We start from the raw sequence: 19949 nt of genomic DNA on the forward strand, positions 1-19949 counted from the left end.
GAAATCAATCTTTAATAACCATGATTGTATTTGCTACTGAAACGTCTAGTTTGTAACTAAATCAAATCGATACGACCTTGGGTTAATAAGTCCTAATATAATAATATTGCAAACATCAAACAGGGGATGATTGTCATTGTTGAATCAGAGCACGTATACGATTATTTAAATAAAATTTACATTACAGAAGCTAAAATCAATTAAATAAGGCAATAAACATGAATCCATAACTATTATTATAAAAGTACATTGTACGTCACATGGGATTTAATGTACAATTGGCTTATGTATCAAGGTTTGATTGTTTCTGCATCATTATCTAAAGCTCTGTCTACACTATCAAACTTTATGTGACAACAAATGTGATGTGCCCATATATGGACATAATGATGTCATATCACTACCATATTTGATCAAATCATTCCAATATTTGGGCAATCACACTTCTTTTTTCAAACTAGTTTGATAATGTAGATAGATACAGATAGAACGGACTGTGACATTGATTCACATACGCTATTGCCTTGGTTATATTAACAATCATTTCAACTAGTTAGAGAATACATCTTCTATTACAGTTGCAATAGTCTGATTCAATCCATCGTTACCGTACTTCCACAATCCAAACTACATCAGCGTTGGTGCAAATTGGTTTTTTTAGGATATTATAGGTTGGTTTTGTGGAAGTTGCTTATATTGTTAATTTTCTGGTGAAATTGTTTCTCTTCTTGTTTTTTGTTTTTTTTTTATGATTTGTATATAAATGTACTATCCGAAATAAAAAAATTAATGAAATGAATTATCATATTAAAAAACGACGTACACAAAATAATGCAGAAAAAATGTTTGCCAGTAAATGGATTAAATGTGTAACTTTATTCATGGCCAGTAGCAACTAGACTTGCCCCAAGTATGTAGTTATTTCGAGGCGTTTCGATCGTATACGTATGAAACGCCATACGTGCCAAACTATTTATATTTTTACTAATATTAAGGCAAGACTCCGTCTGGAACTAAGACTAAGTAGCAACATACAACTACTTGATATCATGTTATTGTTGTTCAAACCAATTTTACTCTTCCACGATTAGATCAAACCATGGAGTTAATAATTATATTTTAACATTTTATTTATATTATATTCTGTATCATAACTATACTGGTACTAATGCGGCGGCAGAACATATTAAAAGATAATCTTAATCATGTATGTTGTTCCATAAATAAATAATCATGTTTCATCTTATTAATTATTCATAATATTGAATCAGAAATGTACCATGCTTCAATAAATAATATTGTTTTGTTATTCAGCTTCGCGTGCCAGATATTCTATATTTATATTCATAAACCCAATATACGTTATTACAATAATTATATATAATTAATGTTACTGATTTAAATTCATAATAATTATATACGTCGACTTAATGTGATTATTCTTAATAATATATTTAATTAGAAAGTAAAATGAAATCAAATTGAAAAAGAATTCGCGTTGTTCTGTGTCACGAGGCATAATTCCCTTTTCAGAAATTGACAGCAACTTGTTTTGATTTATGTTTTAAATATTGTAATACTCACAAAAACAAAATGTATCCTAAAACAAATCTGGAATAATTGTATAGAGGAAGATTTTCCAAATCAAACCAAATCAGCGCAATTCATTGAAAATGTTTTCTTACCTTTGAACTCTTCACATGGTTCCCCAGAACTTGATGCAACTAGTCTGTAATGTAAAACGGTAATTGAGAGGTAAAATACAAAGTTCAAATGAGTGTTGTATATAAATGGCACTAAATCTTCGTAAAAGTGAGTTGATTAAATCTTCTAAATCTTATTTAATCTATTCAATGATATGAATCTTATTCATTGTTATAATCTGATTTGACCACTTGGCGTTGATAGTGTGCTGCATGCTCTACACTAACGTAATCATACAGTGCTAATAGGTCCTGATATTACTTGCGAAATTGTTACAGTTTACTGAGCAAGTTAAAATGTAACTTGCTCTGTAAATTTAACTTAAATTGTTACATTCGGAGTAGGGCAAAATGTCTGAATTCCTTTAGCTCCCTGACTCATGTACTTAGTATTAGAGATTTCTTGATAAAGTGTACCTTTGGGACTTAACAAAGTGTCCCCTTAATACATATCTTTCCCTCATTCCTTTCCCAGGAACGTGTCTCTTTAGTAAGTGTGTCACTTGAATAGAGGTGTCTATATCATCATGTTGATCAGGTGGATTTAATATCTCGTTCCAACAATATTTACAGCATCAGAACGGTGAAGGATGTAAAAATTATCAGTGAAATTGATTTACGTGCAGCTTTGTTTTATAAAAACTCGTTTGTTGAATACTTAAAAAGGAAACACCTTTTTTTTCGTGATACAATGTTGCATTATTTATTTACAATAAATATAAAGCGAGCATTTACACATTATGTTAAGTAATCTATCTATCCATCTTTTGACGGGGCCTGTGTTAAGCAATGCTTTCTTATTTATAATTATTTCGAAAACCGAGATCAACAACCAAGTTTGACATTATAATGGTGTCGGGGATTACCCAAGATGGGGATTTAGATCCACCTGGGATGTACACCGTTCAAGTTCATCAAACTACCCGGATGAAGACATTATTCATTAAACAACGTTTTTTTAAATATCACGCACATTTATAAAGTTACCTTTAGTATCCAAAAACAGATGAAATTCTGTGAAAATAACAAACACGATGCAATACTAATATGTTTGAACATTCCTATTCATTAGGTGAATATCCCATGTTCCTCCTTATTAGAAATACGCAGTTGAATGTAATACAAATTTATTGTACAATTATGTCATAAATAAGACATTCACTTTATTTTCTATTTCGTGTTGTATTAACTATATTGGTTTCGTCGGGAGGAGATGTTTATTATAGAGAATAAATGAGAATTAAAGTGGCTTAAAGATGTATTGTCCCCCAAAATCATGAAAAATAATGATTTTTAAAATCGGACTTTGAATAGGCCATTTTGCAGTTTTAATGAAGTTGTTCACTTCCATAAGAAAAAAAACCAGGGAAAAAAATTATTTCACCTATAAAAAGACAAAATAAACAGTTAAATTACCCAAAAACGCATTGTCTTCCAGACAATTTGACCATTTTTTGCTTTAAATTACATTTTTCTCAGATAAATAAATTTTTTTCAGACCCAATTTTTTGTGAGAGTGAATAACTATTATGTGACATTAAAATAACATATTCAACAAAAAAATTTAAAAAAATATTTTTTTAGGGGGACAATATATCTTTAAGACAGCAGTATTCTATACTAATTATATTTTCGCTAATTCGACTACAAGAAGGAAAACAAACCCAAGTAATGGTAGCGATGTTTGGGTCATTTAAAAACAACATACTGCAGTCGATATTGTAATGGAATTGTCTTATTTTGCAAATGTTGTTTATAACGTTGTTTATAACATGTCTAAGTAAAGCTCTGTCTACACTATCAAACTAGTTTGACAAAAAGTGAGATGTCGCCAATCATCATCTTAGTTTACTTATAGCTATTGATTAGATAGTTATTAATAAGAAAAAGAAAAGTGTCTAATAGCCTGAATATCAAATTGTCATACAATAGCCTAAGTTTAGGCCTAAACCCTTTTCAGAAACTTCATACAACTAGGTGAATACTTCATAGATCAACCAAATATGAAATGAAATATGTATATTATTTATTAAAATAAAAATCGAGTGGAATTATTAAACACAAATTGGCTGTCCATGTTATAGTTAAGTACGGTGTTAGCAGATCGGGTTAAATTTATATCGTCACGTTCTGGAGACTGTTATAAATACAGATTGTTATTACGCTATGTCTATTATTATAGCTATACGTTTATTGCGTTAATTCCAATGTCTGTATTAATTACACATTAGGTTCGGTAAAGGCAATTAATTAGGATGTATGTTTCAACCTATCACATAAACACGACAAGTAATGTTGTTATTATTACATACGAATAGATATAGGCATACAAGTCAGTATTATAACGCATTGAGTCTATCTTTCTCTAATCGTATCACGTGCCGTTATATGTTTAATGCACGTTGAAGTGATATTTAATGGTTCTATTGCACGTTCATATTGTTAACATTTTGATAACTGTGTGCAACTTAGGGCGCTGTCTTTTTGAATGGTCTAACTTCCCGCTCGGTTTTTAGTCGCGTGCAAACGCGACTCTATGCTCACTATCGGTCGGCTGGTCGGTCGGTAAACACTAACTCAAATTTGAGCACGTGACTGAAGCCATGTATATGGCCTTGTTTTTTTTTACATTTCGTTCAACAACAAAATCAGAAAAAAAAAAGTACGACGGAATCGATTTATTGCTCTTTTTTATTATTTATTTCTTTGGGCACATGTCCTTCCGAGAAGACTACCCATGTACGGTAAACGGCCCCCTGCCTTAACCGCTCGACCATTTGTCTAGCCTCTAAGGTGTGGGCAGAGAGAGTAACGCAGTTCTACTACTTTGGAACAGCAGATGATAAAACATGAATGAAACAAAATTAATAATGAATTGTTTTGTTCGTTGAATAGGGAGAATATTTCGTTCTTCGCAATATTCAATTCATAAACATTATATTATATCTTTAAAGATTATGTAATCTTGAAAAATCCTAACTTTTTTTCTGAAATGGAAGCTTACTCCTTTGACTAAGTGCTTCTGACCATTATTGTTGTATTCGCGATTGTCTGGCCTGTCAGTGTTATATTTCATAGCAGTATATCAAGCCATGTGGATGATAGTATTTGTTAAGTTTTACTACGTTCGGAACGTGATCGCTTATTTTTTTCATTTTCATCTGAGAATTATTCTCTTCTCTTCAATTGTACTGTGACTTTTTCACGTCATGCTGATTGGGAAAGAATTCTCTTTAGGAAAGCTAAATGAAAACGTTTAACCTTTTTTGTTTTCTGCCCCTACTTTCATTGTGAACTCTTAACTCTGTCAAATTGTCCCAATTTCAACACAGAGTCATGTTTTTCCTACGTTATACCTACATTGTACATTATTATCATCCTTATTATGTTTTTCTTTTTTTAAGACAAAGGTTGGACCCTTTATAGTCTAACCCTTTTTATTTTGTTATTTATTTATTTATTTATACTGGGTAACCTCTTCAGTCAAAGGCTGGTCTCACAGAGGGCCCAGTTATTACCAGTGACTGTGATGTACTAGTACACCGGTGTAACCTCCTACTCATCTCGAAAGATGTACTAAGTTCATTAAAGTACACATGACAATTTACCGCTAAAAGCTAATTTTAAAACTTTTGATTAGGTTGTTTTTTTTAAGTACGTGGTAAAAAAAACAGTTATTTTTAAAGCGAGGTAGAAAATGCGTTGGAATGAAACGAAAACGCATTACCTAAACGTAATATTTATTTTAACAGGTAACGCAAAACAAGTAAAAATCACGAAGAACCTGTAAAACGAACACACATAATTTCAAACAATTCACTAATGAATATCTGGTCTTTTAGTAACACGATTCGATAATAAATTACAATTACTAGAAACGATTTAAATCTTTGCATTAACACTAGTCTTATTATACCTTAAAATACAGTTAATTAAGACGGCGTGTAGAAAGTAACGTGTTATTTATAAGGAATGTTTGGTTTACTAACCTGTTCATTAAAATGATATAATGTTGTTATTGCGCGATGCAGTACATCTCAATTGTATTAGTTTAATAAATAATAAGTACCTATAGCTAACGATTGAAACAGCTATAAATTTAGTAATAAAATGACCTATAAACTTAAACATGATGAAACTATCTATCATTTTGTGCACGCGAATGATGCATGCATACTATAGCCGTGACGATAATTAACATAGATTTCGATAAACATTCTCCTAATTGCGTCATTACACTATACGCGCGTTTATTTGTCGCAACTGTACATACTCGTCAGAATTCATTATGGCCAGTTTGAAAAATTTACTCACTGACTGAATGCACTTGTTTGTGAGAGAATTCAGAAAATAAATCAGTATTTGTTTTCTATAAGAGCTCAGTGAGTTGAGCGGATCGTGGCGAGTAACCCCGAGATGACGTCATAACAATCAGATTGTTGTTGTTAGCAGTCATCTTCAGTATATCTGTAGTCAATCAGAAAATCAAAATATATTTAACTAATTCATTATTTCATGCTTCGTGATTGGTAAATTGTTAACCAATCAGAGATAATCTTCTGTTGGTCCGTTACAAGCATTCTGATTGGATAAACGCTGACTTGATATTAACTTATTCGTCTGCCATCCAGTCATTAGAAACCGAATAAGCCTAGGAGTCGGAGGTGTGTAATAGATGCTGACTTTTTACAACACCCTGCGTTTTAAGTCACTGGATATTTAAGAGCTGTTAAGTGAACTGTTCTGTCGGGAAAATCCTAAGATTCGTGAACGTGTATTTTGCAGATACTACGTATACTATTGCGTTCGGTCGAGAAATTATATTACCATTCTCAGGTTTTACAAAAATGTAAGGTAGGATGTTAGCGTATCATGGAGGTATAAAATAATATTATTTATAATTTTATTTTATACCTCCATGATCTTTTTAAAGTTCAACTATTTTTTAAAGTAAAACGTTCCACAAATCAAGTACATACTAAGTTACTTTATATGGACCAGAGATTTCTAGATAAAAGATTGAATAAATACGTCTATTATAATCAAAGTATATGGTTATAATGTGTTCCATAACGTTCCATTTTTTTTTCTGTAACTAGGGTATGTGTAGTTTTGAAATAACGATAAGTCAAACGATAATGCTTGGTTTTTTTTATTATATGAAATATGTTGGGTATTTGGCCTAGTCTTACATGTTTCTCTTATGAGCAGTTTGTCAATTTTTTAATAAACAAACTTTATTTTGCTTAGTCAAAAGTAAGCCTAATAAATTAACGCATTGTACATTGGAACTATTTTTATATTAAATATGTATAAATCTAAAAAGACAGAACAGAAATGAAATAAATATCATAAAAACTATATTTATCTATAAATTCAAACATTTTCTGGAATGTATATTAACTCATATAGCTAATGGAAAAACCACATTACGCCAACTTATGTCAAACATTTATTAAGTAGCCTAATGTAAGTGCCATTATATAAACATTTATTATGTTATAATTTACGATGCAATTTAACAACACGAATTATACAGCAGTTGAAATATAATTATTCACGTCTAATTTTAGTTTGCTTGGATTCTACGCATACCTCTAATTAAAAACTAAACAGTATTTTTAGTATTATTTATTCTATATCACACTACAGTAGAACCTCTATTAAGGGGTCACCTTCGAGATCCAATGAAGGGGTCTCAGCATAGGAATTTACGACAGAGCGTGAAACACAACCGCTCATCCTCCTGTACTGTATGGTTGGCCTTATAGTGTCTGTTGAAACATAATATTGACAGTTCGTTTCAAGGGAAGGTGTCCCCTGAATACTGGGATTGGCTGATGTATTAAAATATTAACCGTAAAGCCTGGTTCCAACAAGAGACGCAGCGTAAGGACGTAGACGCAACGCAGGCGAGTTGACCAACCAGAAGCAAAGCTTAAATAACCCATCGTTTGTGATTAGTCAAACCACTTGCGTTTCGCTTACGTTCTTGCGTTGCGTTTCAGGGAAAAATTTAATGTTAATACATTGGCTGTTAGTTTCACGGCAAATTGCCCCCTTTATAGTGGTTGGCCGTAGTGTTAATATCAATACTTCACAACCAAGTTTTCAAATACACATGACTATAGTCTTCACAAACAAAAAATGGAGCGATAATAATTCCAAAACTGACTTTTACTGATTGCTTTTCAAAATAATTGTAAGATTTAACCTAATTTAAATTCTGGTTCACCCGACAGATTCTAATTATTGGATACTTTACATAAAGCGTGTTACACGTTGAATGTCATTAAACTATAATGACTATGATCATAAATTTTATCATCATAGAGAAATATGGCCGGAAATGGTCCTGGAAATATATCAATGTGTCAGTTCAATTAGTTTGGTTATAAAACGCATTATTTTACTTAAAGATGTATTGTCCCAAAAAACATAAAATATGAAGATTAAAAATCAGGTTTATATTAGAAATTATAACTAAGATATGACATGAAAGAAACGTAGCTGGAGTCCCAATCGTCTGATTAAAGGCCAATAATTTACACAGACAAGCGGTAACGGTAATAACAATATAGAATCTATGTTATTCCTTATGACCATCAGTTACACACAACACGCGGAGCGGACGGGCGGTGTCCGTGCAGGATAGACAGATTCTACGTGAGACAAGCTACGCGGTTTGCCGCTAAAGCTTGGTTCCCACTAGCGACGCAACGTAAAGAAACCTACGCACTTCCAATAATTGTGTTTGCCTGCGTGAAATCAAACCTGCAATTTTTGCAGCACTGTTGCGTCGTCGGTTCCCACTTGTGATTATGCAATACATCACTTTGCGTCAATACGCTCTCTCTTGTCATTGGTCAACTCGCTTGCGTTGCGCGTACGTACGTCCTTGCGTTGCGTCTCTAGTGGGAACCACGCTTTACCGTTAAACGCAGCGACACAAACGCGTTTTTGTTGTTTCCATGTACCGTATGCCTACACTTTCACGTTATTGTGCAGAAAGTAAACGAAATCTTCCGTTGATTAAAATAACATTAACACACATTTCATTGTCTTTGTGGGATTATGTGAATCGTTTGACACAAATACGATTCTTCACCTGTTTTGAATGAAGAACCGACTTCGGAATTATTCAATATTTAATCATTATTATTCAATTGTAAAGCTTAAACCAACTACTTGTGCGCTTACGACTCTCAACAAGTCCGCAATTTACTTGTGATTTTTTACGAGTTCTATAATAGAATTATTTGCTACTCGATTTGTCTTTACGGCTCTGTCTACACTATCAAACTAGTTTGACAAAAAAAGTGTGATGTGCCCAAATATGGTAGTGATATGCTTAAATATGGTAGTGATATAACATCATCATGTCCATATTGGCACATAACTTTTTTTTACATAACGTTTGATAGTGTAGACAAGGCTTAATACATTGTATTCGATTGTCTCACTCTTTAAATTGTTCAAAGATATAGTGTACACCTGAAAAATATTTTTTTTTCAATTTTTTGTTGCATCGAAAAAAAGTATTTACCTTAAAAATTGTAATTACTGTAAAGCAAACAATATACACATTGGCTGCTAGCCAACATGGGTTTTGGCTTGAATTTAACCGTTTGTTTTGTCGTTATTTTCAATATTCAATATTCAAAAAACATTTATTTGTTCAACAATGGCATTATACAGTATAATATATAGGTGGATACATAGTAATACGCCATCATTTGGGGTCTTCTCTAGAAGAAATCAAGTTTCTTGTCTCGAGAAAGACCCCAGAAACAATACACATACATTTAAACTAATACAATTTACTACATAAAATAATAAATAAGAACAAAAACGATGAAATAAAAGTAGATACTTTCAGTGTACTACAATCATAATAATATTAAAATTTGTATAAAGAGATAAGATATTTTTTTAAATTTTTACGAAAAGTTTTAAAAGTGAACACACAACTACATAGACATTCTCTCGTTCAATCATAAATAACGACGGAATGTCCAGCCGTCCTACATTGTTAGTAAATTATTATAATGACATCCAGTAATTTGATTGATCACGTGACACTAACAATACACCTGTATGTTGCATGTTCACCAATAATGACATCTATTATAAAGAAATGTTTGCTATGCATGTGGTTCAGAACGTCAGTATACCGTACTATGTAATCTCAGTCAACAGTGAAAATGTAAAATTATGGAAATACGGTACTATAATAACAACATTAATTTAATTCATTTATTTATTTCTAAAATTCGATAATGCATTAATATTTTCTTTTGTCATGTGTATTGTACTGTAAATGGCATTTAAACTGACAAGCACCCGCTTCTTTTGGTACTATTGAATATTGTAACTGTGAATGAATAATTAATTCTCGTCTAGGCCTAATTGGAGTAATTTACATTTGTAATAATAATTTATAACGATGTTGATGCTGTAATTTAACTCACACAGATAATGCAATGGATTAATTTGGAGATCAAGTTTAGGTATAGACATATACCTTGTTTGTGGGGTTCAATTTTTTTTTTAATTCTCGTCTGCCGAATAATTATAATTATACCTTTATTGTATGCGAGGTGGGGTCAAACGGTGATCAAAACGGGGTTAAGGGTTTTCCGAAAATGCTTCTTGTTGATGAAGAAACCAGAGTTCCCTTCACCCCGCCTCACCCCTTCAAAAAATCTCCAACCGTTTCTTTATAAATGTCATTATATAGGCCTAAGCCGATATCACGACTTGATTGATTAGTATAAATCAGTTCTCATCCAATGATTGGCGGTTACATGGCAAATGATGTGTTCTGAGTCCGCGTGTTTATTTCTACAGACGTTTAGAATGACACAGAAGTATACATCTTGACAACAATTACACTTATATTCATTACACACATCAAACCATTTGAAATCAATGAACTTCATTCTTTAGTTTTCGTTTTAAATGCTGCTACCAAAATGTCATCTATAAAAACAATCCTCTTACAATTGTTTGTATCTCGTTACGTTGCGTAAATATACTAATCGTTTTCTCAACGCATCATGTCGCGTGTCGAAAGCTCAAACGTCGAGTAGCGCACATTGGTATTCTGTTCTGCCATGGAGTTATTTCTCCATGGTTCTGCTGAACACCGACTAACTGTCATTCACATCCTAATTAAAAAATGACATTTTTGCTAAGGGTAGCTGTCATGGGTTTAAAACCAAAAACTCAAAATTTAAACAGCATTAATTTCACGACTGGTTCTTTCTTTAATTAATATATATTTTGTTTAGGCCTACAGTTTTTGTTTGCTGGTGTACGTACAGTATCTGTTTAAAGTGAAATTTCGTTGTATTTCTTCTAAAGACGAATAAAGTGTATTGCATCGATAAAGAATTTTGATGAAACTAAAAAATGTATTGTCGATGGAGAAGTATTCTATATACTGTATTTAAGCTTAGAGTTTGCGAATTTCTTTTTCTGTTTGTACGTTTTCGTTTTTTTATATGGATAAAATATTCCGAAATAAAGAAATTGAATTAAGTAGACAATGTTTTTTTTTTTTTTTTTTTAGATTTCTGACTTGATTAAAGTCGACCCACCTTTTCGTACTGGATAATTACTAACTTACTGGAAGACATTACTGCAGTAATAAAAAACCGAATAAAATGGGAACAATATCATGCAAGATCCCTTCTGATGGTGAGTTTGTTTGTTCTGTTGTTAATTATTACATACGTAATTTTCTGATTTCAATTATTACGACGTGAAAACACAATACATTCACTACTTTTTAGCTGATCATTATATTTATTGGTTTATACTTTAAAAAACTTTACTAAAACAATCGAAATGGAAGACTACCAAAACATGTATGCAACGTTTTCTAAGTACTACCAGGGAAGAGTTAAATTACAATTAATGTAATTTAACTCTTCCCTGGTACTACCATATTACAACTATAGATGGATTCATCCATCCTATACAGCGTCTCTCTCCCGGGCGTTTCAAATATAATTCAAAAACCTTACCACAATAATATTGCAGTCATTATTTTCTATATGACATGGATTCGTGCAAATTATAACGAACAAATAGCCTAAAGCTCTGTCTGCACTATCAAACTTTATGTGACAAAAAAATGTGATGTGCCCAAATATGGTAGTGATATGGCCAAATATGGTAATGATATGACATCATCATGTCCATATATGGGCACATCACATTTTTTTGTCACATAAAGTTTGATAGTGTAGGCTACACAAGGCTTAATACGCGGGCAATACAAAATGAGGAATTTAGAAAACAATTTGGCCGCAATATACCAAATAGCGGGGACAATATTCAAATGTAATCCGTCCGTCCGTCCAATTCTTATTATTTTGATCCGAATGTGATACGTGTCATAAAAAATGTATAACCGACACACCAACTTTTCTCTCCCCTTAATGGTCAGATTAAGAGGATGGTCTTATATGAGATGTTATTTATTTGGTCTAATAAAACATTAGCATATGGCACTGTGTCTTGGTTTAAATATTTTCTTGCCAAAAATCCTGTCACATTTTGAAGGCTTTTTCTGACGGCCAAACTGTGCTCTCAGACGAAATGCATGGGTTTCCCATCCTAAGCGACGAGAGCGTATGATGTATTAGACGGTGTGAAAAATAAAATCGTCCACTCATCACAGCTCTCCAATGGCTATTTTATCCTTAATTACAAAGTTCTACTGATAATTCTTGATCACCTTTTTCGCTATAATAATTTTGTAGGTCAGAAGTCAACCTTATTTTAGATACTAAACGGCAATGTCCATCAACTAAAATTGATGTAACGGATCAAATGTGATTATCACATTAAGGGCAACGAGTTAGCGTTGTATCTAACATTACATGCCAACTATCTACCTCTTATATAATTATAATATAATTGCATGTGCATTTGTATTAATCAATATGCAAAAGGTAACGTTTATATTTCCTAAAATTCCCCAGTATGTCAAATTAATGTCAGTTATACAAAACGATTAATAAAGTGGATTAGATATGAAGTGTGGAACAGCTACTCTGTTCTATATTTATTATAACCTTTCTATGTTGGTTTTCAGCTCGTAAATTCCTTTTCATTCGAACAGAGCCGCGTACGGTATACTTTATGTTCTATATCATTTCGAGTTAACGACACTAAATGAAAATAATAAGATAATGATTCGGTTTTGACACGACCTACGTTGACCGTCAATCATTGAAAATCGAATGCTCCCCATACAGAAACTGAGCCAGTTATTGAAAATGATAATTGTTAACGGGTAGTAGTATCAGGGAACAGTGACCACCATGTTTATTTAAATAATTATTTACTATTTTCTTTAATTTTATTTCAGAGGGCATCGACAACATTACTGGTAAGTCATGATATCGTAAATTAGTAATTGTGAAATCTAGGCCTTTAAATTTGAGTAGCCTAGGCCTATACCCATCAACAATGATGGCAAAAATGTGTATTATAGGCCTATATTTCCAAAAAAAATGTACGAAGTACAATTATTTAAGCAGTGAAATATTTGGAAACCTTGTTAGTTCATTTGCAAAAAGCATATCAAGTTGTGGTTTTAAATCCAAAGTATATTAGTGCTTTGCCCGTAGCTCTCCCATATCAAAATATTTCTTTTCGGGTAACGAACACAACACATTGTTTGTGCATTGTATATTACAATTCGTTATTCTCTCCCTGTGTTATTTTTAGTAATTTAAGAAATTTCACATTACATGTATCTTAGCAACACATAAATAGTTATTTTTTACTATGAGTGCATGTACTGTACATCGGTATATCATAACATGAGTGTAGATTGTAATATACCTTCTTAAGCTCTGTCTACACTATCAAACTTTGTGATAAAAAATGTGATATGCTCATGGACATGATGATGTCATATCACTACCATATTTGGGTATATCACTAACATATTTGGACACATCACACTTTGTCAAACTAGTTTGATTTTGTAGACAGAGCTTAAGACAGGAGTTCTAACTTCTTAGCTATATTTATATTTTTAAATGAAATTGTGGTTGATTGCAATCTTACTAGGCCTAATTATTAATATTTAGGCCTAATCTTTTTTTTTTTTTTACTGTTTTCAGGCTATTATGGTGATGATGACTATTCATCATCATCAGCAACTGCAGGTTATGAGGGTAAGTAAATCGGAGTTTGAAAATAAACCAAAGTTGGGTCAGGTAGGCCTACTAAAAGCGGCGATACTGCAGTTTCTCACCTAATAAAACTGGGAATAAGACTTCACGGTCACTCACCACCATAACCGCCGCGCAGCGGCGGGTGAATGTTTTTAATTTGGTAAGAGATTGTGGTGCGAAAGTGCATTAGCACCGACCTAGGCTAGGCCCTACTAGGCCTATTTGGTTCAACACCGGTTTAAAATTGTATTGGTGATTATTCACTTTCTAGGCCTAGGCCTAAGGCTGTTTTGGTGTTGGTCCATGGCCTCTTCTTGTGACGTATGCCGGGCGTGTGTGACACTACAACAAGGGCAATCTAGGCCTAGGTCTACTCTAGTAGGCCTAGTCCTAGGCCTACAGTTGGTAGTATTAAGAGCGGGCTAGACGTAGAAAATAGATTGTTAACAAAGAAAGGCCCAACATAATAGAACAAAACATTTACCTGCTACCTTCTTGCTTGCCTTTTTTTAATTTTCTTCTGGTAAGTATTAATATAGGGCCTAGCTAGGCCTAGGCACCGTGTGTGTGTCCAGTGTGTGTAGTAGGCCTAGTAGTACATTGAAAAACCCCGCCGCCGTCGCCGCAGTGTCTATGGAAGGCAATCACCGCATAAATCACGTTTTTGTTGTATCATCACAAAATGCAAGCAATAATTAGGGTACATTCGATTTTATCATGGTACACATTATTGATCTTAACATGGTACACGTTAAAATCTACCAGAAATAAGATTTAACAAATATTTTTCACCATCAGTGGAAAATTGTGTAAAAAAACTCTTACAAACTTGTTTTTTAGTAAGTAATAATAAGTAGTAAATTTATTCCTGTATAATATAATGTTCTCAATAAAAAATGTCAAAAAATAAAACTTCTATTAATAATTTACTAATGTCATCGCATAAAAGTAAAATGCCACTAAATATATAATTAAATGTTTGGTGTGAGCATATGGTTTTTTTCATAAAGCTTCTGAATGTCGTAACGTTTGTATGGCTCTAGGGTAAAAACAAAACGTGGCTAAAACTAACATAGTAAATACATCGCACGTACACACGTGGTTCACACTGCGACATCAATTTATAGTTTCTAACACATGGATATCACGGACATCGACAAGATTGAGTGTTTAAATTACCGTAGTGTGACCCTGGACTGCCACACTCAATATTAAAATTCAAATTGGCTTTACAACGTGTGCTGGATACGTAATCTACTTGATTTTGATCTTTAAAAACACAAAACCCAGGAACACTTTAATTCTTTATCGATTAATTTTATGCTGCTGCGTATAAGAGTAATTCTTACGACATGTTTGCATAAGGGAATAAACATTTCCTAATTTTGTTTTAGAAAAGCCTCGCCTTTTCTAATTGTGCATAAGCGATAGGCACGACATACTCCAAAATTGTGAACTTACACAATGCACAAGATATATTACATAGTTGTATTATTTTACAACGTCGATGCATAACTGGCCCCATCCACTATTTCAAAATCGTGCGCGTTACTATTTTGTTTGGTAACGTGTTCATGTTCACACGCACTCCATCTTGGTTGACAATCAACTGAGTAAGCTGAACTACGCGGGGGTGGGGGAGAGCTAAGAAATGCTTTGTTAAAATAGAGCTGCTAGGTCTCTGGAAAATATACTTTACATGATTTGAAGTTATATTGAAAAAAACTTCCCTTTAGTGAGTGTTGCAAAAGTGCGAGCCAGCGAGGCATGCGGACCATGGCGGTAATTCAACAGAATAAAATTATAAAATACCAACAGCGCGAGCCACACACAAAAGCCTAATTACTAATTGTAATATTTGTACAATTCATTAAACAAATACAATAATCACCTACGATAATATTAGGGTAATGTTAAAATTTAACTACTTTATGTGAGTTTTTCTATACTTTAAAAAATAGGTTTCTTATGCATAAGTCCTAGCTCACGGCTGATTAGTCGATAGTACATCGTCATCTATACACAATGTTCTATATTATTAGTTGTACCTAATTTCTGACATCATCATCAGAAGCATTGCTGGTGTAGTGGAACGAGGAACGTATAATGCTGTGAACCCCAAACACAGTAGCTCGCATAGCTTTAACTCTATTCCACCAGCGAACCCACGACATTCGTGTTATTAACACGACGCTCAGTCTTGTTTATAACTCGGTTATTACTAGTTTCATTCCCTCAGATGACGGTCTTGAATATGCATATTATTTTATTGAGCTATCCTCATAAAATGCACTTATACTTTGACAAATTCAGGCCTAGCCTTTTGCCTTTTTGTGGGGGTGTTACTCCCACAATATAGTGTAATTTAATACTGTTTATAATAGTATGTTTTTGTTTTTTTTTATTATTATTAACAGAATTGGAAGAGGATCCATACGAAGGTCCGTCAATTAAAGCAGCGATTATAATATTCAACATATTAATATTTTTGTTTGGACTGACTGGAAATATTCTCGTCATCTTGGTTGTACTTCGCAACAGATCTATGAAAACCACCACTAATTTTTTCTTGGTAAATCTAGCTATTTGTGATCTACTGGTAACAGTACTTGTTGTAATTCCGAGCATGTATCGATTTGTTGGCACGCATTATCCGTTTGGATGTGTATTCTGCAAAATCGAACAAGTGGTTTTCGGCACTGCAACAATTGCATCAGCGGCAATCCTTACGACTATTGCTATAGAACGATATCTCGTTATCATGTATCCGATGCGCATGCGTCGTGTCTGGACGGCGAAACGTATGAAGATTATTGTAGCGTTCCTATGGGTATTTTCTACCCTATATTCACTTTCTCCAATATGGTATATGGGTATAATTGAGCATAATGAGTTGCCGTTCTGTACGCACGATATAACCAGATATAGTGATTTAATCAGAAAACAATACGTTGTGACCTTTACTCTTTGGTACGCAATACCGTTAACTGTAATGATGATACTGTACGGTCACATGTCTGTGTTCCTTTGGCATAGTGCAGGAGCGAAAAACATCTCAATACGAGAAACCAGAAATAACATTAGTCAAACCAATAGCAAAGCCAGCAGCAGTAACCGTAAGAATATATACAAAGGTGGCTCTCAAGTAAAGCGTACCGAGTCTCACAACGTCCCTCTTACAGATGACACAATTACTGATAAACCAATTGCGAAATGTGGTGAATTTTATATTGACTACCCGGATGAGACCGAATCAGGTGGTGAATCACGTGGTGAAACAGCTTTAATGCAAAAACACACGAACGGTACTGCTGAAGAAAAAGAAAAGTTTATTGAGATAAAAGTTCAAGATTCGCCAAATGTTGATGCCGTGTACACTAAGTCGAATGATGGCCAAAAATCAAACAATAATTGTAACGTTAGATTTTCCGAGAGGACAGTCACTCGAAAGTCAACAAAGAAAGCTCCTTCTAGGTCACGTGGATTGAAAGCACTGAATGAACGAAAGAAAGTAATACGACTTCTTATTGCGTTAGTATTAAGTTTCGCGTTATGTCTTTTCCCATCACACTTATTGGCAATGTGGGCACTGTTTGGCGATATTACAGATTTTGGGAGACATGCCGTTCCATTTGCCACTGCATTGTATCTTATGAATAGCGCATTAAATCCGATGTTATATGCTTTTCTCTCAGAACAATTTCGTAAGAAAATGAAACAAACTCTAATGTGCAAAAAGCGTCAAAGATGGGAAAAATTCTTCGACAGTGGTCATCGGAGTAATGAAAGTACGGTGGCTTATACTGACCAGACAGATGGACTTTGAATTTGAGACATAAGGAGACTCTTACATTTGTAATGATATTCTCTGAACCACCAGGATGATTTCTCAAAGCCCCGAGCAAAGACTTCAACTCATCTGATCTGACAATGAGGCATAATGCAACGCATGGAAGCATCGTATACAAATCATGTTCATCATGTACCATTATTACGGTAGCATTATGGTAATGTTGTTACGTGTAGCATTGTATTGTTCCAAAATATGGTATCATTACCGTGTCGAATTACGGTTAAATTGTGGTAGCTATACTTGTTACGTTATATTTTACAGAAATATTGTAGCATTATCATAATCATGTCATATTAAAGCTTGGTTCCCACTAGCGACGCAATCTACGCAACGTAAGAAAATGCCCTTCCAATAATTGTGTTTGCCCCGCCTGCGTGAAAACGTCCGATGTTTGCAGCACTATTGCGTCGTCGGTTCTGACTTGTGATTACACAATACAGCACTTTGCGTCAATACGTCGTAGCGTTGCGTTACGTTGCGTCGCTAGTGGGGATCAAGCTTAAGGTAGCATGATGGTGGGTAGCGTTACGTGCCAAAATATGGTAGCCCTCCGTTCCGCATTACGGTAACATGATTGTACGATTGCAGGACTGTTTCATATCACGGTTGCTTTATGGTAATTACGTGCCATATTAGGGTATCTAGCGTGCCGAAATGTGGTGTATAAAGCTTGGTTCCCACTAGAACGTAACGCAAGGACGTAAACGCAACGCAAGCGTTTTAACCAATGACAAGCGAAGTTATAGACAGTTAGCAATCACAAGCGAATAAGCCATCGCTTGTGATTGGTCAATTCACTTGCGTTCCGTTACGTCCTTGCGTTGCGTCGCTAGTGGGAACCACGCTTTACTGTGCCGCATTACGCATTATTGTAGCATTACGGCCATATTATTACGGTTTCATTATGTGTCATCCGGTAACATTATTAACGTGCCGCTTTACGGTACATTATCGTACCGTGTCATATTACGGTAGCAGTACGAGAGCAGTACGTGCTATATTACGGTAACATAGTCACGTGCCAAAATAAGGTAGAAGTACATGTCGCACCACGGTAGCATTTGGCAGTACGTGCTGTATCAAAACAGATGATAAATGCTAAAATACTTTTTTTTTAGTTTTAATATTAATTGCTGTTGATTCGGATCTGAATTGTAAGTCACATACTTCATTCCCTAATGACAAGGAAATGAATGTTGTGTGAAATGAATTCGCCTATTTAAGACAACGTGCTTAGCATTGTTAATTCGATAGGCGGTTGGAATTTAAATATTAAAGCATTGTTGTTAGTTAGGATGGTACATTGTATGTTTAGCATGTTATCGATGTTAATTTGGGTCCCATGAGATAATATTGGTGTAAGACTTGAAAACTGGTCATCCAATTGACATTTAACGAAATAGCTTGCGCCATTTTGAAATGTATCGGTTTCAAACCATTAATTACTTCACTGTTGATTTTGAAGAATTTAGAAAATATAGAAATTAATAACATTTATTAAAAACTGCGCTGAGAGCAAAAGTTCACAATGATGATCGATGTTGTCTCAATATTTTAAAACGTTTGCTAATAGTACCATATTTACTCTTATTCAACCATGTACAATGTAATATATATAGGATCAACTGTTGTATTATTATACTCCATTTTGTTTGAAATATGACCTTTGACCTCAGTCGTATCCCAATATTAAAATAAAACTTCGTTTTTCTTTTTTTCGTAAACTCACCGTAAGCATGTCAATTTACCCCGGTGATCATATCGTAATAGTTATTGCTGATATTATAGTTAATATAATAATTAATTATTGATATTAACTTATTGTATCATAAATTATTTATATCATATTGAAATGATATAGTTATTTGTATTATAAATTATTGATTACATATGTTATTTGTACTCATATAACAAGAAATCAGCATAATTGGTTCGCTATTACCATCTCAATAACTATTGTGTTTTCAATTTTTCTAATACTGCTGCAACTTGTATCGTTAATGGGAATTATCTTATCATCGCCCTAAATCTCCTACGCATGTTTTGTCGCCATCATTACTTGATTGTCTGTGCACTTAGAATTAAGAAAGCTCAGATAGCAAAAAATGAATAGGGGCCAACTCACGTCATCTACACTATCCATCATTCATATTAATAATAATAAAGATTCTGACATTTTGACTAAAACATGAC

The 19949-nt window shown here is 33.6% G+C and overlaps 2 protein-coding genes across 2 annotated transcripts in view; one reads left to right on the forward strand and one right to left on the reverse strand.

Annotated features, from left to right (window-relative positions):
* The window catches only part of LOC144853715 (uncharacterized), a 94317-nt gene extending 79826 nt beyond the window's left edge, over positions 1-14491 (reverse strand). Inside the window, exons 1-2 of the mRNA XM_078711505.1 lie at positions 14388-14491; positions 1686-1729 (exon numbers count right to left, since the gene is read on the reverse strand). The gene's annotated coding sequence lies outside the window, so the exon portion shown is untranslated. The remainder of the gene's footprint in view (positions 1-1685; positions 1730-14387) is intronic.
* Positions 1-18603, forward strand: part of LOC144853718 (trissin receptor-like) — a 42846-nt gene extending 24243 nt beyond the window's left edge. Inside the window, exons 2-5 of the mRNA XM_078711507.1 lie at positions 11278-11405; positions 13087-13107; positions 13850-13903; positions 16321-18603. Coding sequence (XP_078567633.1) covers positions 11372-11405; positions 13087-13107; positions 13850-13903; positions 16321-17729 — 1518 coding nt within the window. The 5' untranslated portion in view covers positions 11278-11371 and the 3' untranslated portion in view covers positions 17730-18603. The remainder of the gene's footprint in view (positions 1-11277; positions 11406-13086; positions 13108-13849; positions 13904-16320) is intronic.
* Positions 18604-19949: the final 1346 nt, after the last annotated feature.

Source organism: Antedon bifida, chromosome 10, assembly GCF_963402885.1.
Source record: "Antedon bifida chromosome 10, ecAntBifi1.1, whole genome shotgun sequence".
Classification (NCBI taxonomy): Eukaryota; Metazoa; Echinodermata; class Crinoidea; order Comatulida; family Antedonidae; genus Antedon; species Antedon bifida.